The 23,003-nt window shown below is 34.8% G+C and overlaps 1 protein-coding gene across 3 annotated transcripts in view; it reads right to left on the bottom strand.

Annotated features, from left to right (window-relative positions):
• SYT14 (synaptotagmin 14) overlaps nt 1-23,003 on the bottom strand; it is an 80,105-nt gene that overhangs the window by 8,784 nt on the left and 48,318 nt on the right. For all 3 annotated transcript variants that reach the window (XM_058835511.1, XM_058835508.1, XM_058835509.1), the window contains 2 exons: nt 12,223-12,491; nt 9,922-10,371 (listed from right to left, as the gene is read on the bottom strand). In XM_058835511.1, the coding sequence (XP_058691494.1) occupies nt 9,922-10,371; nt 12,223-12,491 (719 nt within the window). The remainder of the gene's footprint in view (nt 1-9,921; nt 10,372-12,222; nt 12,492-23,003) is intronic.

The raw sequence follows: 23,003 nt of genomic DNA, 5'->3' as shown, positions 1-23,003 counted from the left end.
TCTGTGTAAGTTTATTTTCATAACCCTTCCCTCTCATCCTCTATAAACACTGTGTGTAATATAAGGCTCCCTAAGAGCAAAGGCTTTTCAAGGTCAGTGAAGCAACAGAAGAGCCTAGTGAGAACACAAAACCTTGCATGTGGATTTTTTAGATGAACTGTCAAAGTGCTGCTGATCTGCTCACATTGCAAGAGACTGTCCATTAAGGTTGTCTCCAGGATATTAATACTTAATCCTGAACCCTTTTTGTCAATTTAGCCATAAATACATTATTAACAATAAGCACAGCAAAAAATATGGTGAAGTCTATTCCAAATATTTGGTTCATATATCTGTCTTATTGCAGTAAATAAAAAATGTTCAGCTTTTGTATTTTGTCTAACACAAAGCTGTGTGCAAAGGACCTAGACTTTTCTCATATTCACCACAGGATAGTACCTTGTAATAAAGATAGTCTGATTTTATTTGATCAACACCTACAAGAATTGCTGCTTTCCACTGGATTGTAAAAGTAGTATGTGTCATATTCTACACAAACTTAATTACTAATTCTCCTAACTATTGTCCTTGATGACTTCTTTGCATATATTATCTGGGGAAGAGACATTACTTCTTAATAAACATATAATAAAAACATTCCCATTAAGCAGGCTTTGTATTTCATATGTTCCCATTATACACAAGACGGCAACAAAAAAAACACTCTTTTCCCCCCCCCATACCAATGGACATGAACACATAGGATGCATGAGGTCAGACTTCAGCCCCTCAGAACCATTTTCAATAGTGTTTTTCTCTCCCCTCTTACAACCCAGAGGATCATCTATTTGCATCCATGGTAATATATGTAAAATGTATTTATTTGTCTTCCCCACAATTCCATGGAAACACAGTATTTGTTACTTACATATTCATCTCCTACTGTTATTTTTCTATATCCTGAAGTTCTGCTTATAAATTTTGCTCTTAAGCCAACTGGAGTTAATGACAGGGAATAATGTGGCCATGCTCTGAAGGCAGTAAAATGTTCATTTTCCTCAATGCACAGGTTAAAATCACGTCTCTGTAGGCTTTCGAAACAAGAGCATCTGATTCTTATGGCTTTTCAAAATATACACAGAAAAGATGAAACCTTGCTGACAATCCTTCAGCAACAAAAATCTGATTCACAGCATGTTACTTGTCAAAATGTCTCTCTCCAATTTTAAATGTTAATGTTATACCACTAATCTCTTAAAGAACTTTTTTGCACATTACTTCTTCTACTTCTAGATCAATACAGCTGAGAGGTTTGAGAAGGAAATGTGAATCCTAGCAGGCAAAGGAGGGCCCTCAAACCAGGTCTCCAACAGTTTTTAGATGGAAGCATTCAATCACCACCCCAGGGTTGAACCCTGAAGCTCTTGTTCCCTTCTGAGCTTGCTGAGGTGAGTAGAGCACCCAAGCCCCACATGGGCTCCAGACCAGCTCTCAAGAGGAGAAAACCAAACCTAGGAGCTCCACATCCTTTATTAGTGGCTTCAGCACCAGATACTTTATAAAAACATGTTTCAAAGCTAAAATGCTGTTGAAAAAATTATCATTCCTGGGAAAGAGAACTTAAACCATCTGAAAAACTCAGCCCTGAAAACGGAAGGGTGTAAAATAATTAGGAATGTCAAAGTTTAAAGCCAGCTGTCCTGTACTGTAAAATTAGGAGAACACATAGTTATCAGTATTTTGCTTTAAATTTATAACCTGAACTTACAAACATTGAAACATATAGTTTTAAGCATCTCACAAAGATTTAAGTTTAGGAAAGTATCATTATCTATGACAGGTAATTATTTGGGTTTTTTTTGCTTAATAGCTTCCTTGAAGCATGTTCCAATTAAGTATAAAGTGCATTTTTATTCATGTACTTAACACTTTACAGCATTACTAAGTCAACTTAAATCACAAACATGAAGCTAAATAGTCTAATAATCCTTCCATTATGCAACTTGATCTTAGGGGAAAAAAAACATTTATTTTGGGTAAAATGGCATGCTTTAAATATTACAAGGACTTCCTAGTCAAAAATTCCAATTTTAGCAAATAAATCCACTCAACATCAATGACATTCACATCAAATATTATTTTGGTTATTAAATACTATTAATATAGTTGAAAATCAGATTATCTGAAATGATAATATTCCCATTTCTCATCAGAAGCTATTTTTTACTCTCAAGAGACAAAAACTTCTGGGTGCAGAATTCTAAAAAATACATTATTTTCACATAGATGGAACACTGAAAAATTGAGATGAAATTAAAATTCTTTAATTTACTAGATTGAAAGGATTAAAACCTTAAAAATTCAATACACAGCTTTAATTTACCACAGACACTACAACAAACTTCCTAAGATACATTATGATAATACACAGATTTTCATTTCAAAATAATTTAAAATCATTAATTTTTAAAAATTAAAAACTTTGTGGGATTTCTAATAAGAATACTGTATTGATAAAGAAAGGCTTGGTTTCAAATTTAAGATATTATAATCTAGTACTAATATTAAAATAAGAAAATAAAATTTACATTTTCTTAACAATGGCAAATCAACATTCAACTTTTCTGAAAGATTTTTAACAAGTTCATAGAGAGATTTCTGTGTTGTTTTTCCTGTTTCATGAGAATTTGCTATTAGTACTTTGTGCCTAAAATTTTTTTTAATAATCAGCTCTGCAGAACAAAACATTAATTTTCTACTGAAAGGGGAACATTTGAAGTTTTCTGTAACTTTTTTTAGTCTGTATTGAAATTACAGCCTTGGCAGATGACAAAAGGTCACCTGGTTATTCCACATACATAAGGGGCTTGAAATTTGCAGAGCAAACCCAAGCAGCAGTTGGAGGAGGCAATTGGAAATGAACCTACAATGGAATTTACAGCATTTGCAAAAGTACTGTTTTTACACTGCAGAAGTCTAGCAGCTTTTTATACAGCCATGAGGTAGGGGAGGAAAAGAGGCAAGAGGCCTTTTATTATCGAATTCTGTTTTCTGTGATAAGACAGGTACATAAAGAAACACTCAAGCACTAAAAGCTGTTAGGTATTTGTGTTAGCAATTTAGGTAAGAACATCTGACACAAAACGCAGACATTTTACCTGCATTCCTGATGAAGCTAGGCTAACAGCTCCCACCCAGATCCACTCACACTTCCCCCTCTCTTTACTTCCTGTCAAATATGTAAGAACATGGAGATGTTACTGTGGGACAGCTTCCAAGAATACACACTTCTTTAAATGACAATGCTCTGTCCAGCTGGATTGAGTCTGTGCTCATTGGGGAGATCAATGGCAATAATTTCATTTTTCTCTTGATTACACCCTTTCAGTCTGGGAAAAGAGAACGATTCAGCAATCAAACAGTAAGCACAATTTATGAGTAGTCAATCTATGGATTAGTATTTGCATAAACATACATGCAATTATTTTTCACAATGAACAAACCCATATCATTAACTGTACATTTACAATGTATTTGTCAGGTAAACTCTTTGTGATTAGCAATTGCTAGTGGTGCCCTTGTGATTTGCTCAGGTCACATTTAATCTCATGATCAGAGGACCACCAGGTGTTTCCAGTCAGAAGGGATCTGCTTCAGTTCTTAGAGCTATCCTACACACAAAAAAGAAAGGGAAAAGATAAACTGGATTCTCCTGGGGCCAGCTGACAGCTGATTAAACCCAACAGAAAGACAGGAGCTGTGAAAGATTCAGCTCAAGGTCAAATGATATAAAGGGCAAACCTGACAAGAGGCTGACACACTACGACTTAAAAGACCCCTTGCTAAAGGCACCCTATGAACAGAAATGCTTATCTGATACCAAATACAGGCTGCTTGAATATACAAAAGAAGTGATTACCTGAAGATCCTCAAGTCTGAAATGAAGAATGCTAATGAAGAAGATTTATGTTATACTGCAAAGCCCACCAGAGTAATACGAACAATCATCCAGTAAATAAATCAAAAACTAATTCAAAAGTTCCACAACCACATTCGTTATGAATTTGCAGACTAGGTGACTTCATCTATTTGTGCAAAATCTCTGATTAGGACTTCCCTCAACAGAGATAAATCAAAGGAAAATGGTGCACATGCTTTTGCTGAAGGGTGCTCAAACCTGCAAAGAGAACTAATTCTGTGTTTTGACCTTTCCTAGTTTTCTTGAAAGACAGTAACAAATGTGAGCAGGTATTTGTGAGTACATATATATACAAACAAGAAGAGTCAAAATTATAAGAAAATAAAATATTTGGGAAATTCAGCATCTTTAAGGGAACCAGAAATTTCACTTGGATTGAGACGTTAAAGAATGTACCTCCACTGAAAGAGTTGCTTGAGGAAGGTTTAAGCAGCAGCTCATAGTCTTCAAAAGTGGAAATTTCATACGAGGGACAACCTTGATAATCTTAACTTTTAACTTCTAAAAGGCACTTCTGGCAAATTTACAGTATGATTATTTTCCTTACTGCTCTTAGAAGTCACAGTCCAGGTTGGGAGACCATGCTTTTACTACATAGAATGATAGAATCTCACAGTTACCACACTTTTTTAGCTTTATGTATTGAAAAGGTTTCTCTATTTTATCTTTTTAAAAATTATCAAAACGAGTTATCATTATCAAATATGTTTGCCACTGATGGACTGGCTTTTCAAACTAAGAGGATTGCTCAAGAAGATTATTTTGAGTTAATGTTAATGTGAGAACAGTCATTCACAGCCTGTCATTTGACTGGAGGCACTTTAGAGACTGAAAAGAATCATCATACACTCAAAACAGTAATACCATGTCTGAAACATAGCTTCCATTATTTGCAAATATTAAAGATTGTAGGGACCAAGTTGAGTAAGTAACTTTGAAGCAACTCATTAATTGAAGGCAAAGCATATCGGTTTTTAAATTGTTATTTTACTCTGTGTGACTAAGTCATGATTTTGACCACTAGATGAAATTCTTCACATTGCTGACTTCAAAAAACTTTCTCGTATCCTATATTCAGGGTTATGGTAATAGATCTGGCTAGCCATGTAGGAACTTGCTTCCCATCTGTGTATCGGAAAGGGAGTTGAAAATAATTTTTTTTTACTCCCAGCAACAATACTGAGAAGAAATGGCTGCTGCTTGCTGACACTGCCATGAAATGTTACATGAGTAGCCAAACACAAGGAGAATGCTTGGTTTTCCAAGTACTGTCAAGTTCTCTTGCAGCCTCACTAACATTATCACCATCTTCCAATCACCTAATAACTTTCTTCAAACAAATGGGCAGGAGTCATCTTTCTTATTGTATCAAAGGATCAATGCTGATTTTCTGTGCATTATTACCATTAACTCAGATAAATTGTGTAAGTTATTCCTGAGATAAAATGTGTTCAGGGTTTAAACGTAATTGTTCCTTACTTTTATGGACATAACTTATACAAGCCAACCAAGAGTATTTGTATATCATCACACAGGAAGTCTTCATTTAGGTAGTATTACAGGGAAAATACTAAGAACAAAATATTTTGTCTTTTTGTTTCTTCCCTAGACAAGTCTTAGTCATTTTTCTTATTATCAGCTTAAAGTATCATACTGGTATTTAATAAAGCTCTGATTACACATACGAATTTTAGTATTCAGCCTTCCAGAAACAATCCTGGATAGATCATGCCATAAGAACACAGTAGTAAAGTCACTAGTAGTAACTCCTCTACTTCGTTTGCACAAAACCTGACAGCATGACTCTATAATGGACAAGAATTCCCAAAAAAGAAATGCCATTATTGTAGCCTATATTCCTGCAATGTTTATGAGCTGATAAACGTTACAAGGAATACTGAAGACACACCACACATAAAGGGCAACATGAAATAAAGGCCTTAAGCACAGTTCATGAATCACTCCATGCTAAATGATTAACCATTGTCCTCATAGTGGAGAGTGCATGCGTGTGTGTACAAGAGTGAGCATCTTTATACAAAGCATGCATAAATGCCTTCACTCAAACAAACTAATTAAAATAATTATCCAGACACTTTGGATCTTTATAGTAAAGATGTACAAAATAATAATTTAAACACCTATGAGTCCCTATACCATTGGTTCTTTGTTATGGGGATCACACTGGGAGTTCAAGATGTTAGAAATGGAGAATACTACAGAAAGTAAGCAAAATAAAATGAATTCTTCCCAGTAAACACCTTGTAATTTGATGATATATAATGAGTAATTACTAGATTTGCTTAGAAGCAAGAGGTGTGTTTAGGTCACCCAAACAGTACTTCCCAAATCAATCATAAAAACCATGATTGATTGTTGTTATTCTACACCAAAAAGCAACCTATAGGATGCTGAAAGGGATTACGCACATTTCTTTGATCTTTCCAAACAGATTTCACTCAATAAACTGCTTATGTGTTTTTATAATCACATCATACTAGGCGCTGTTTTTCACTGTCAGGAAAATTTCTCTGGGTGAGAACGAAGAGTAACTAAAAACAGGTCCACAGGGATTTCCTAAAGAGGAATAAACAGCTTTTCCAAACTCCAAAATGGGTGAAGAAAAATTTGTCTTCCACTGTACTAAAGGGAAAATTTCTCTTAAAGCATCAACAAATACCTACACAAGCTATACTCTGACAAAATCACAATGTACACCCCTTCTATTAAACATGTGATGCAATGGACAATTTCTATTAAATCTGAAAGGGACACAGTCTCAGATAACAGTGACAACTGCATTCTGCCCAACTCATATTGGTTTCACTGCTTCCTCCTCATTCAAACACACACTGAACTTGGGAGAAAACGTGTGATAAATAAGGGGGCTGAGGAGGAATCCCTGTTACGTGGGAGAACTGCAGCAACACAGGGCTGTTAAAGACTAATGGCAACAGGACTGAGGATAAGAGCTGCTAATGTAAGACATTATACACAACGTGGGAAGGAGAGAAACGGGGTGAAATCTTGGGTGAAAATTATATTTTGTGAATATATTTGTAAATTTGAAGCCACATGTAGCTTTGAAACCTACTTAAGGATCATACTAGTATCATGTCCTCACCACGACATGCACTTGTTCACATTTTAACAATAACCAGACTTGCAGGCCCCGCTCACATCAACATGTCACTATGTTTGAAAGGCACTGAGCTTCCTGATCTACCTTTAGCCAGATTCCCTTGTGTATAGCTTTAAGGTAGAACTGAAAAAATACTGAACTTCACAGGATACAAACTTTTCTTATACAATCAGAATGCAAATGATTAGCTAATAAAATACATTCATATAATATCAGGCACAGACAGAAGGAAATAAAATACATTTCTGCAGAAGAGATTAGCATAGATATTTCAATGGATTAGGAAGTTTCACTGACAGAAGGTATATTTAATATATAAAATCCATATAATGAGAAGCAGTTGAAAAAATAGGACAACTGTCATGTGTCCAAGAAATATCTTCATAAAAAAGCTGTCACATATAAACACTTCTCAGCAACAAAACCCTCTGCAACTGAACAAGGCAAATTTAATTCTGAATGTACAACATGCCTCATCATGGATCTTAGAATTACTAATATCCTTGAGCAACTGGATATCTCCAAATTCAAACAGCACTTACATTTTTCTTTTAAATAACTCCTGCCTGACATTTATGATTAGTTGTACATAAAGACTGTTGGTTTATTGTAGCAAAAGGACAGTTAAAAAGGAATACAATAAATTTGTATAAATATACCCAGAGGCAAACACCTGAGAAGGGTAGGAACTAATTAAGCTCAAGGCCAATGCTGGCAGAAGAACAAATAGTAATAACTTGGCCATGAAGAAATTCAGGTTGCAAACAAAACAACCTGATATTTTCAGATGAAAATTCACAGTTTTGTGATCAAGATGACCTGGCTGTTCTCAATAACAAGGGCTTGAGCTCAAGAGCTCAAGAATGCCCCTCACTTCCAGTCATACATCCTAAAAATACAATTCATTTTAACACTCTTGCAAAACAAATAGATGCTAAATCCTGTACTAAATCAGCCCACTGAAAAAATATTTTATTTGCTATAATGGTAAGATAAAGATACCTATAAACTCAGAAGTGAATGAATTCCCAGAGGTTTAAAAACTGATTTGCATATTTCCAGAAGACCGTGGATCCTATTCAAGCAATCATGACTCTGAAGGATCCTTTCTAGCAACAGGTAGAGCTACTTAAATTCTGTTACAACAACAAACTCTGGAAGATCCCTTCACTTTCTACCAATATTTCTTATTCTTGTTCCAACGCTCAAAAACTGAGAAGCAAAAAATGCTGACAACACCATGCCTTACCATAACAGAAAATAAGGAGCAGCCTTATCATCTTTCAGGCCACATGGAACTTGTTTTTATTCTGCCTCTCACAAAACCTCATTAAAATAATACTGAAGAATAGCCAGTTCACATATGGGATACACCAATCAATCACAAACCTGGCCCATTCACGGCCCTCTTTCATCGACTTCAGTAAATTTTATTCACAAACCTATTGAAAACACACAAATTAAACAAGTACCTTTAGAATATTCAATGTTTTGTGTCATGGGGTGCTTTTTTCCCAAACTGCGAAACTAGCAAACTTTTCACTAAGGAATTTTGCTCTAGAGAGGCGAACTATCTCATCCTTAGATCAGAACGATTAGTGGTTCTTAAGGAACCAGGAGAAATCTGTTCTATTGTCAGTTGATTCTCTACCAGATCCATGATTTAATCTCAGCTTTTACTAATAAATATATATTTAGTCATTAAATACAACAGCTTTTTGAGTCTTTGGCAAGACTCATGTTCACCAGAAATGCCATTTTGATTGATCCAAACCTTGTTTTCAAAATGCAGAACAAATTAATTGCTTTTCACCTATTTTTTTACATAAAAAATATTTTCCTTTCTTTCCCTTCTCTCCCTCTTTTTCTTTTATTAATTGTTTAAAAAAAGCAAACCCACAAAATACATACAATGACCAAATATGGATGCCCTTGATAATCATCATTTTTTTCCCCCAAAATGTACCAGCAATATAGCACACATGCAACATTTAAGCAAGGAACACTCAAGCACTCCAGTATAGGATGCCCAGACCACAATATGACAAACATTCTCTTTCTGGATAAAAGCATACTTAAATTCTTACAAAAACAAAAAAGCTGATTATCACTGCCAGTTTAGCGATCTTCTGTGTTTATTGATAATTATACCTATGTTTATCCTTAATTACTGTTGCTTTGCTTTATTAGAAATATTACTTGGGGGACAAATAATTATGTTCATCACATAAGTAGTTGTTTTTTCAGAAAAAAACCTTTTCCATTTCAGCCGCTTTTCACTTCAGACTGAACCAGAAATCAATTATTTCCAGGGTACTAATGTGAAGTTATTAAAAATGGCTTTATTCTCTCAAAATTCCTCTTTCCTATCTTTCTTTCTTTCTTTCAAGGAAAATACCTATTTGCAACAAGACTTAATTGCAACAGATGGAGAACATTTGCTAGTATAGCTTCTTCTTTCTTCCACTCTGGCGTGTTTTTCTTTTTAAATTGAAGTGCTGCAGGTGGTAAAGATAATACTATTACACACATATACATATACATATCTATATGCATGGATACATGCATTCACCACTATATCCCTATTTATGGACTGGAAATTTTGAAGTAATTTAAAGGAAAAATATGAACAGCTTTTTCAGGTGCAAAGTGAATGTATTTACAGAAGCTATAAGGACATTTTCATTGTGCTACTGCAGTGAAATGACTGTTCAAAAAACTCAGTGGATGTGATGACTCTATAAATATACACATTATTCTTATTCAGAATTCAGGACACTGTATCTCACTGCATTCTTATTCTGCCTCATTTAATACTCACAGGCAGACTGTAAGAAGGTTCCAGTATCACTGGCACTGACATCTTCCCTTGAAGATTCAATTTTGTCAAGTAAAAAATCTTTTCTCCCACAATCCTCTCTTTTTTCATGCGCCGTACGCTGTAGAGTCGAAAGCGAACTGCATAATTCCCAATCATCTCAGACTCAACGTGATTAAATTTGAATGTCTCTGTGAAGACAGGGCACGGTCCCCGCTGGATGCTGGTTTTTGCTCTCTGCTTCTTTATAGGGAGAAGAACTAGGTGTACTTGCCACGAGCTTCCACCTGTCCTGCTGTATGTTGGAATGTCTGTGACAGCTGTCACTGTCACCAAAAGCTTCTGTTCCTGTGAGTCATAGTCAAAAGTCACATCTAGTGTGCCATATTTAGCTACTGGCTCAGGATCAAAAGGTTTAGGAAGCTGTGAAGATGATCCTCGAGCTGACATATCCTGAAGAAGAAGAGAAAAAAAGCCAATTATTTATTTATTTATTGTATTCTATTATTAAATCTAGAATGGAAATATATGGTTTACTCTAGATAATATGAAGGCACTATGATCTTTTTGTTCATTTCATAAACAAGATTATTAAGCACTGAAAGCCCAAGGAGATGGCTGACTGGCAGTCAAGATGAAATCAAAAATTTACCTGGCCAATGCCACCAAAAACCAGGAGCCAATCAGTATGAACTCAGACTGAATTAAGCTGTAATGATCTTTTCTTCTGTGCCCCACATGTTAAAAAGTATATACATTTGTTACAAGATGAAAATCACCTTATTTCACATATTTCGTATACATATTTTAAAGTTCACCTATTACATTGCTGAAGAGACAGATAATGATTGAGAGCACAGTGAGATGCCAGCAAAGAATAAAGGAATTACAAACCTACTTGCACACACAGCTCCAGTCTCTTGCAGTCCACAAGAGTTATATGAATATGCTAAAAATTATCCTAGAAACATAGAATCACAGAAGATTTTGGGTTGGAAGGGACCTTAAGGATCTTTTAGTTCCAACCCCTCTGCTATGGCCAAGGATGTCACTATTGTGGCTCTATTCATGAAATTTTACTGGAACTGTAGAAGTTTTGAACTCATCTTCTGAACTCTCTGTAAACTACATCAGTCCTAAAATCTTATTTTAAACTTAAAATTCAGATGGTTTATTGTCACATCAAATTTTGAGTAAAATGCTGGTCCCTTATAAAGCTACAACAGTGAGTTTAATAGGGATACTGAAACAGAAAATATTTACAAGTACAGGTCAACCTACTGCTCATACAATAGATTATTCCAAGTATTCAGAACAAAGGTATTTCAAGTGTGTCTTCATATTATCAAAGATAAGCTTGTTCACATGAACAAATAGATGTCAAAACAAAGCCTTCTGGGCTAAGAAATGTTCTTATTTTAACCTGGCTGCCACATAGTTGTGGGAATGCATTCCTCTAAAGGCTTCAATCCTGAAGCTTTGTGTGGCTATAAAAAAAGTTGCAGCATTCTCAGTTCTTACTGAATATGCTTACATTAATGACTGGAGTGACACAAAATGGGAAGGCCTTGCATCTGGGTCTCCCAGACCTTGCAGCAACACCCCAGGTACGCAACATCAGCTTACCAACAGGGCTACTTAGACAGAAACACCAGGACTGAGCTCTAACATGCACTTCAAAACTTCCAGTAGCAACAAAAGATAAATTTGTACCAAAAGAGCTTCTTCTGCACATGGCATCACTAATTAGACTTACCCATAGATGTCAGTGCAGTAACTGGTTGTTAAAGGCATTTCAATGAAATATGTGTCAGAAAAGATGATTTCTTCACAGAAAAAGATACATATATATCATTATAATTTATAGCAGAAAAATAGGAACATTAAGTGGCCCAAATCACTATACCACATCAACAACTGGAAAAAAAACAACTTTGGAATTTTTCCCCCACCCCATAAAACTTGTTTTACATTACAGGGTGTTCAGTATGAAAAAGCATGAACAAAACTTTATTTGGGTTGTCTGAAAAATCATGTGGAAGAATTTTGACTACAGTCCTTACAGTGGGATGAAATTTTCTGACTGGTTTAAAATGGTTTAAAAAATAGTTCACTCTTACTGGGAGCTGGTTTGAAAGCTAAGGTGCCATAAAGATAACTACAGCAATATGAAATTCATTTGTCATATTTTCTGACAAACTCTTTTTTTTTAATGAAATGAGCTGCAGTATTAGTGCCCATACAACAGTGCATTGATCTTTAGGTTAAAAAAGTGCTTCACCACACTCAACTATTTTAATTTACCTCTGGACTAAGAACTGCTGTGCTATCACTCGGAACATCCTCTTCGTATCCTTTGTTATGAAAGCTTTCTATTTCGTGCCCCGTGCTTCCCTCACTAGGGCACTTATATGAACATCTCGGGCTGTTGCTACACTGGGAATATTCACATTTGCTGTCTCCGACTTCGGAAGGCGTACAGGAAAGATGAGGAGAACCACTGTCATCCTGGTACGGAGGTGGCTGCAGTTCATCCAGTGGAGGTGTTCTTCTCATCCTCTGAATGCAGTTTGCTGAGAATAAGTGAAAACGCTTTACTTACTTTCTGATTATTCACAGTTCAAACAGTTCTGTGGAAAATGTGAATCTAAATGCCTGGACAGAGAATTTAAAAATATATGTATGTCCTTTTTTTTTAACTTTACATTTCATATCAGATGAAAAATACTACTGAAAAAAAAAAATTGTTAAAAACGGAAATGAGTGATCTCTCAAATGAAAGAAATTTAGATAAAAGCAAAGTTTTGAGTGTACAGTCAGAATGGATTGTGCAAACCACATGTAAATAAATATAGCACAGATATGACATGACAAAAATTCTACACTTGAATTTCAGGGATGCTTACCTTGCAAAAACCTTTGGATATCTTAAGTCAGATTCTGTGCAGATGTAATGTAGGCCAATTATGGAAACAAAATGCACTCCCTAAAGCCATGATATCAGGCTGATTACCTCCCATGCAGTTGCCCACCAGGGAGATACTAAATTAAACTCTGAAGACAAGTAAGGTACTAATAAAGGTAACTTTTCACACAAGTGAACTCTGCTCACCAGAATTTAAAAAGTGAAGCAGTGTCTCAGATTCTTTATTACTTATTAAGAACAGCTAAAGGGTACATATCCAGTGTCTGGAAGTTACACACTATCTCTAGTCACTAAAGACAGAGGAAAAAGGATCATGAGCATCTTGTGCTTGGGATAAATACTTGATGCTGACCATCCTTGCTTTTCACACTAGATAGATAGATAGATAGATAGATAGATAGATAGATAGATAGATAGATAGATAGATAGATAGATAGATAGATAGATTAGATAGATAGATAGATAGATAGATAGATAGATAGATAGATAGACAGACAGACAGACAGATAGATAGATAGATAGATAGATAGATAGATAGATAGATAGATAGATAGATAGATAGATAGAAAGAAAGAAATGTGGTTACACATCTCCTCAGAAATTAAACCTGATGCATGGCTACAGACACAGAAAGTTAATTCAAAATAAATTACATTTCAATTTTTTATCTCATATTTTACTATCCAGCATTACAGAGTTGAATAGAATTGGGAAAAGACAGAAAAGTGTGCAGTAGCTGAAATGAAAGGAATATCAAGGACAGGTAAGAAACTGCCTCATAATTCGTTTACATTTTCTGTAGAGGTTTTAATGAAGATTTCAATGCCCCTGACATCAATAATTACCTAATACATAAGAATTTCAAAGCAAAAATGTTTTCTAGTGTCAGACATACCATTTCACTCACAGAAAAACCTACCAAACAAGCAAGGTAAAGAAAGTACTAACTGGGGAATGCAGGGCTCTTCTCTATTTCAACAGCTCCTAAAAGAACCATGGCAAACAAGTAATGAAAACACTCCTACAAGATGAAACCACTATCAAGAACCCTCACATCTCTGATAAACCCATCAGAGCCAGCCTGCCATTCAGAGTGATTCCAAAATATTGTTTCAGTGCTCCTGCAAAAGGTCTTCTGCTGTTAGTGAGCCAGTGCTACTAACGCTTGAAAATCCAGTCCCACAGGGCTGGAAAACAAAACAGACAGCAGGGAATCATATACTTGAAATGTAGACATCTGTCTTGTAGATAAATATTAAACCTTATCTATGAATATTGGACAGCTTGTACCCATGAAACTAGATAAATATGATTTTAGAATCTAAACTGATATTTTAATAATAATAAAATAATAATATGTATCATTTGATTCTCTATACCATGAAAACTGAACTTCCTTGTCATAATCTATATAATTAAATATTCTAGAAAATTCAGAAAAACAGCATTTCTGCTCATTGTTGCCAAAAGGCAACAAATAGCATTGAATGAGACAGCAACCACCTGGCAGCCCCGAGTTTCTTTTTGTTCACTTGCCACCAAGTCTGCTAAGAATTTTTAATGCCCAGCTTTTCCATAGTTTAATGAAATGAAAACATGTCCAGTTAACTATCAACACCATTATTGTCTTACATGAGTAAATAAATGACTGTGTGACTCACTTTTTTCACTTTGATGAACTACATTATATGTCCCTACGGGAAAACTGTACAGGCTGTGTGACAGAGAAGCTGCTTTTAATGTAGGCATGGAAGAAGTGAAGAAAAAAATCTTATTAAACAGCTATGATTCAAAAATCTCAGGAAAAGCTAAAGCACTGGGGCAGGTTTCAACTATATATTTTTCAAATTGCAGTTTAACAAACTGAAATAGCACACAAATTCTTAAAACTAATATCTGGGATTAAAAATCTCGGGATACCTCTGTCTAGAGAGGTATAAACTGGTTTTGAACAACAGTTTTCTCTACATAAAAAGATATCTAAGTTTTCATATTAATTCTCAAGGTGAAAATGTCTCATTTTAATTTTCTGCTCCCCACAGTAAATGATGCAATATTTTTTTTATACGGTTATTTGAAAACTATGAAGATTTGAATTCCATTGAGACATTCTAATGACTGATGATATCAAAGCCAAATGATATCACAGACAGTAGTGAATACAGCAATACTAAATATCTGATCCTGGGTATTTTCCTTAAAAATTACTCAGAAGTAGCAAATAACTTGGACAATCTAACAAAATTTTGCATATGTATCAAAGTTTAAAATACAAAACCACTGCTAGTGCTTGCTGGCTTATCACTAATTGTATTAGAGAAAAACATCTGGAGCTGAAAGGCAAGATGATCTGCAGTGTGTGCATATTTACACATGAAACCCCTGTGTGTTACATACCTTGTACCCTTTATTTAAGATGAAAACTTCAGACACAGTTATGTATACTTCTGTACTGTGACAAAGCCAAAGAATACATCCCAAAGATCACTAAACATGGCTAATAACATCTGCGAAGGAGTTATAAGCAAATGGTTACACTGAAAATAAAAAATTAATTATTGCATTGCTTCTATGCAAGATTCAAATCACATAGAAAATACCTTTTGTAAATTCATTTGAAAATTAAATTAATCATATTAAATGACCACATCACCTTGGACTAGATAGACAGGGTAAAAAGCCAATATATGTCCCAAAAGTGGAAGTAAGATACAATCATGGAGAAATCAAATCAGGTTTAGTCTGAGGTTCCTACCAGCCAGAAAATGGCATAACAGAGAAAAGAGAAATATAAAGACCTCACATTCATTTCTCCACCCAAAGTATGTGAAAATACTTGGCATTCTCATGATATGAGTGAAACCAAATTTGTTTAGTAATGAGTATTTGGTAAATTCTAAATTGAGAATACAGTGTATGGGTGTCAATAGGAATATTTGAATAAATGCTTTTTAAATGGGTAACAACTTTAATAAAAGTTTTCATCCTCCCTTAGTCATCTGGGAAAACAATGGTGATAGTAAGGACCTTGCTTAACAGCTGAAAAAACCAGAACCATAAATGAGATACCTGACAAACCTGAGCAGATTAGCATTTTGCTGGTACACTCAGAAATTACAGCATGTAAACTGTCATTAGCACATTTAAGTCAGAAGTAAATAAATATCTTCCTTTTAGTACTGTTTGTTCAACAGTGAAGGTTCATCTGTTTTCATAAGCCCCTGTAGGACAGATTGCAAGTCAAAGGGGGATGATACATACCCTGCCATCAGCCTCAAGAGATTCGCAAGTTAAATCTGACACAGTAACCTAGGCCAAACTGAGCATTCCTGGAACATACAATTGATAACTATGAGAAAATCCAGAAATGTTTCAGTCATTTTGCTGGGGGGAATCAAAGTTTAAAGACGCATAAGAAATGCTTTAAGTTTTCAGTTACTACTTCAAATTGCTCCTTCCAGTGTTGCTCATTTCTCCTCTCTGTTTGGTCTCTCATGGACCATGCTAGGCTGCACATTTCACCATGCAGCTGGTGATGTCCCATGTTTACAGCATTTAGATTTTCCTATCGTAATTATTTTTCCCAGAGCAGCAGCTGCTTTCCGCACAGCAGCAGCACCAACCCAACCTCCCTTAGACCGTATTTCCTGAGTAATTCCAAGAACACCCATCTCTTAACATGGGAAAAGAAACTACCCTTGTGCCTTTAATTCCCCTGTCTCATAAGCCATCATTAACTACACTTTTGCAGTTTTGGGTTTCTCATGTACAGTAGTACTTCTTTAAAAATTCACACTGCTGTGGGAGGCACCAGTACCACAACACCCCTATTGGAATCTGACTTCCAGTTTCTTTAAAATAAATAAATACTTCATAAATCAATAATTTTTGCAAGTCATATTTTGTAATTGTCAGAATATCTTCATACTCAAATGGTACCTTTCTCTAATATATCTCTGCTCACACTCTGCTATATAATTTCTTATTTTTTAATCAAACATAAATTTCAAGTTTTCAAGCCTTCAAGGAGTTCTATGTAAATGTTAAGACAATTTAAATAAAACATAAAATGAAATACATGTTTAAAAATTAAAGAAACCTTTCTTATTCTGAATGATTTAATACCCTTAGAGATTTCTGATAGGCAGCACAGACAGTCCAAATGGAATTTTCATGTTTGAACTTTTCTACCATCCAAAAATATTATGTTGACTGAATTACCCCACATTACAGGGAGTATAAAATATAAACATTAAATATTGAATGAAACCTCAGGCCTCTCCTTCCTTTAAAATTAAAAGCTTACACGCATTTTTGTGAGGACAAAACCCAAATTATTTCACAGAAAAAAAAATTATCTTGGCATAATTCTATTTCTTTTCCAAAAGAATTATGGCATGAGTCATGCTTAATGAAAAAAGGGGAATATGGAAGTGGTATGGGGTCACTATGGACCTCCAAAAAAATTTTTCCTTTTGCATTTGCTTTCTTCTTGCATTTGCCACATGTTAGACTTCTATTTACAGCTGAACTATCTTCTACATTAGGCAATTCACCGTAAACAAGAAAAAGTATCATATCTGTTTGACTGGGGTTTTTTTTTCCCAGTAATAGATAACTGTGTTTCCTAATATTTAGAAAATTCTACACACTATTAGCTTAATCCCAGACCTATGGAAATCAAAGCAGCATTGCTATCATTTACACCTGATGTTATGTGATGCTTTTAGCACTGCTTTTTCCTCACTCTCTCAAGCTAATGCTACTGATCATTCAGGTAACAAAAAGGTTCTCTTTAGCTTTTTAAATGAAAGCAATTTAAAATGATATAATTATCTTTATGTCCAGTCCTTAAAACTTTAATTTTCTTCCACAGCAGAGGTCTAAGACCAACTGAAATCGCTGAAACACACATAGCATTTTTTTTTACTGTGTCTGTTTACATCTTGAGCCTGTAGAACTACAGCTCAGTTTTGTTTCCCTAAAAAAGAAATTTGCTCTCTGTACTTACTAGAGCACTTCTTATTTGTAAGAATTTATTGTCTGTTTTACAGAGCAATACAAAAGCCCAGCACTAATGAAAAAAAAACTCTTTCCAAAATTAGTCCCATTTATAACATTTTAACTACAAATACATTATTAAAAGCATTATGGTGAACCAGCTGTCAAAGACATTCTTTTGTTTCCTTCCCAAATATTTTGGTCGTCTTTCAATGAAAATTACACATTACCATCTATTGAATTAATTTGTTTTCAATTTAAGTATCATTCTCTGGTTCCTTATACAGCATTGATATTAATTGCAATAGGAAGGAGTTCTGCTACCTGGTTCTGTATTTCTACTTTTCAGTTGTCCAGAATATATCTAAATAATGCTTAAATCTAATGGTTCAATATTTCTAATCTTTTATTGATATGAATATCTATATATCAAGCTCCAGATCACTTTTTTTTTTATTTTTAAAAGCTCTAGTTTTCTGAGACCCTATCTAGCTGTAAAGCTTTTTGAAAGCTGTGACCTTTGAGAAGCGAAATAGCGTGCTTTCCCTTTGGTAATTATATTTCCTTAGGTAAAGCATATGTACTAAGTATGCCCATTCAGGTAGAAAAATGTATTTTCTGTTCCATTTAGATGCTGGTTACACTTTCACTTTTTTTATAAGCAGCCAACTTTCCTTTACACTACTTTTCAGATTGCTGTGTTGGCTAACTTAAAAAATGAACAAGAATTCCTATGCACCTTGCTCACTGTTTGTTTTTTCCAAGTTATCAAAATTGTTAGAAAAAATCACTTTCAAAAAGGTAGTAAGTTGAATGAATTCATATAATCTTCCTTTTATTTACCCTTCCCTCTTTTAAAATATGCTAGAAGTCCTGCTTGCTGAGGGTGATTGACAACCAGCTTTGAAATCTTAGGAGTATCTTGGTGACAAGGAAATGCCTGTTATCATCTCTGCAAAAATTCTCCCAAATTCAGCTCTTTCACCAGCATTTATGAATGCTTAAGGAAAATTCCGAGCTTAGCACCTAAAAGCTGTTAAACTAAAGCATCACAGGCCCCTGAGAACCCCAATTTCTCAACAGTGTGTGCACGGCAGCATCTCTGTCAAACCTCTAAACAGCAGCAGCAGGATGTGGGCTCAGGAAATATTTTCCTGTCATTGCTATACTTCTTTTGAGTACAGTTATCACCTTAAATTAAAGCTCAAATTCCAGTCCAGTTTAATCCTACTGCAGCTGTGGTATTAAGCACAGGAGTTGAGCAGCAATGAAGAGCTGAAAAGGTGAAAAAGATCCCAGAGAGGTCTAAAATCAATTCTCAGTGAAGTATTGTAACACACAGCTAATATTCCTGTAATGTTCCTGTTTTCACTCTGTTCAGTCTCAAATGAGGAAACAAAGCATGATTAGAAAGCAAGATTAATATGTTGTGCAGATGATTTTCTTGAGAGTTTTAATGTTTTTGCAGCTCATTTCAGGCACATTTGGTTTTTTATTTTACAAAAATTAAAAATACCTAGTTTTCTAAGAGATACAAAACCCCCCTTTCAAGATCTTAATTCATTTACTGATATAAACACGATCCATCCAGCAGTATATACAATACTTACAATACTTAACTATCAGAATTCCATCATTCTTTTTACCACACTTTTATTTTAAGTAAAACAAAACTACTCTATTATTGAGAACTCCTTCTGCAACTTAAAATGCAGTAACTTAATGGTTTCTTAAAAATACCTTTACTCTGGTAGCTGCATTTTGTAATTTAAAAAAATATAAAAAATAAAAAAAAGGGTATTTTTAAATAAAATCTAAAGTTTTCCATTTATAACTTAACAGGTGAAAATAAACCATAAAAGATACTTTTCATCAAGAATTGTTTATAGAACAGAAACACAAAGCTCAATTCCTTTGCCTCATTTTCACAGCAATTTTGACTGCAAAGGATGCTCTGTTGGAGTGAGTCACTAACAAAGCAGCACTATAAGGGTTATGAATGAACCATTTCAGTAGGGCATGAGTTAAATTTTCTGCCCCTCTACTTCAGTTAGCTATATGATCACAATTTGGCTATCTCAAAGCTGTTAATATAGATATAAGTGAAATATATATTAGGGTGGATAACAGTAGCATTATAATAGTAGAAGTTAACATGTTTGGTATTTTGCAGATGGAGATCTGAAGTGCAGGGTGAAAACGAGATGAGGATTGCTGTGAATCTAGCTCAGAAGTGCTCCTCATCACAGAAAGCTTTCAGAGAACTGTGGAACAGAAAAACAGAAACCAAGTATTTTACAACTAGTACTCCAGCCATTTCTTCTCTTGATTTTTGATAGTTTGGTTTTGTTTGTTTGTTTTTAAATTTTTATTTATTTATATTTCAGGCTTTTAAATTATTATTAATCTAAAATTCACTTGAAATGAATACCATCACCAACATGAAAAACTCACATAAATACAACACCATCAACATGAAAAACTCCCATAAAATACCCCCACAGAATTTTCCAATATCATCAGCTTTGCAGTGGAAGAGAAGGAACAGAAATAAAAAATAAATCATGCAGGTGGAAAAAAAAAGTGCACAGAATAAGGGGGGAAAAATGCAAAAGGAGAAAGTAGTGCCGTGATTCAGAAAAAAAAAAAAAGTGTTTTTTTGTCAAATGAACAAAGAAAACAAATAAAAGGAGAGAAGTTTAGTAGATCTGTATGGAAAATGAGAGAAAGCCCAAAGAGAGAGATAAAGAAAAAACAAGATGCAAGCAAGAATGAAAAATTACAAACAGGTAAAATAAAGCAAAAATGACAGAGGAAGAAAGGTGGAGGGATGGGAAAATAAAACAACATATGACACGCAAAAAAGTAGTTCAGTTCTGAGAAAAAAGCAATGTCAATAGAGCAAAGAGATAAAAGAGAAATCAGTGATGTTTGATGGGTGGGAATATCCATATTTGGAGGTGAAAATCTGCACAATCTAGAGAACACAGCTAGCTACATTCCAGGAGAGGCAAGACACTTTCCACAATAAGCTTTTTGCATTTATATTTCAGATTTATTGTTATTTTTCCTTTAAGTGGAAAGACAGTTGTAATTATTTATTCAGATCCTACAGTTCCAAGGGACCTTGGTTTCTCTGGTCTATTCAGGCACTTTCTTTCCTTCTCTCCTTGACACAATGGCTCAGTGACTTGCTGTAGTAAAATGGACTGTCTTCTCTGCAGTATATTAAATTAGTTCTGGAAAAAGTATTCTGGAAAATTCTGATTTTTTTTTTTCTTTGTTTTGAGACAGCTCTCATAACTTTACCAAATAAAAAGCAGCTAGAACCCAGGAAAAAAAATCTACTACGATCTCAGTTTGCAGGAGCACCTAACAGGTCAACAATAGAAGAAAATTCTCTATGTCTAGGGTCAAGAAATCCTCTAAAACCTTTTAGCTATTAGTATCTGCAGAAAGTAAGCTTATGAGTGGTTCTGGTATCATTTACAGAGCCAACTCTCCAGAAAAAGAAAGGCAAAATAGACACTGTGAAATCACAGGAAATGGATATGCTTTGAAACGAAGGTATCTTTCCTTCACACAGCCAGTAAGAGGGCTAAGAAAAGGCACAGATTAGGCACTAGGGAGCATGTCAGTATGTTCTGCTCACTCCAGCAAGGCCTCAAACAAGTTTCTCCATGCATAAAGAAACACAATTGCTCAAAACTAAATTTCTTGCACTTCTTTGAGGTGCTTCTGAGACCTCCCACTGTCACAGATGAGCTGCTTTACTAGGCTTACATATAATGTGTGATGTAGGTGTTGCTATGTTTCCATAGTTGTCATACAATTCACAAAATAGATAATTTTCTGCATTTTGACAAGACTAAATGAATACGAGTCTGGCTGGTAAAGATATTATCATTCAGTCACAGCACCAGCTGTAAGAGCTGAACAAGAGCTTATGAGGATGAGAAAACAGTGGCCAAGCTGCATAAGGGCTCCTAAGACCTAGAGCATGATGTTTCAGCCCACAGCAAACAGCAGGAGAGGAACTGCTCTTTCATGTCATCCACCCAAACAAACAACAGCACTAAATAGTCGAGGATTCTCAACACATGGAACTTCTCAAAACTCTATCTGGAAAATTGTATTGTCATAGACTTATATTCACCATACCATGAGTTACAATTATATACCATGAGTTACAATTATATACCATGAGTATATAATAATACACAATAATAAACCTACTAGCCATTGGCACAGAAAGAAGAAAATATATTTATCCATCATTTTTTTTTCTCATAGACCTTTCTTATACTAGAAAAAATTTATAGACCTAATTTGAAATTAGTTTGATGCAGCTTGCTGAATAAGAGACTTAAAGGTGGTGCACAGCAGTTAATTAGTAATCAAAGTCTGACAGCTACAGCTGCAAAATGTTTGTATGATAATTTCAAAATTGAAAATTACTTATTTCACTCTACATGAAATTAGTGTACGCTCATTAGAAAGTCAGTGATTACCCTGAAAAGTACTACAGGAACATTTCGGTAGCTGTGCTACAGCAGCAGAAAGTATACAACACATGTCTCCGGGCCAATTATCATCACACCCTTCCTCATAATTTGGTGTCAGTGAAGTTTTTAGACCTTAGCCTTACAGTTGAAAACATTCAGCAAAATGATGTTTAACATGGTTCACAATCAGAACGTTGCTGTATCCTGCACTAAATACATATAACTTACAAGCGTAGCACTTCCATTGTTAGAAACAAACAGACAAATAAAACCACCAATCAGCCAAAAAAAAACCCCACAAAAAAAACCCCAAAACCCACCACTAGCAACACTAAAAAACAACCCCAAACCCCAAGGAAACAAATAATACAAGGAGCAAAAGAGATCCAGAATACCTTGCTAGCTGGTGGCATTCTACTGCAGTATTACTGAAAATTTTATTTCAACAAAATAAAAACATCGAGACATATACTTTCAGGTTAAAAGCATCCTAAAAATAGTTTATACAGACATATATGTAAACACACATATATACACACACACATGCCCCCATGGCCACATACCAGTAACAGGAACTATTTAAGGAACTATTATAAAATATTAAATATAATGAAGATTACAAAGTAATGTGCATTACATAATGCTGATGTTAG

This window comes from Poecile atricapillus, chromosome 3, assembly GCF_030490865.1.
Source record: "Poecile atricapillus isolate bPoeAtr1 chromosome 3, bPoeAtr1.hap1, whole genome shotgun sequence".
NCBI lineage: Eukaryota > Metazoa > Chordata > Aves > Passeriformes > Paridae > Poecile > Poecile atricapillus.
Note: the sequence above shows the minus strand (reverse complement) of the source record. Positions and strands in the feature narration are given on the sequence as shown.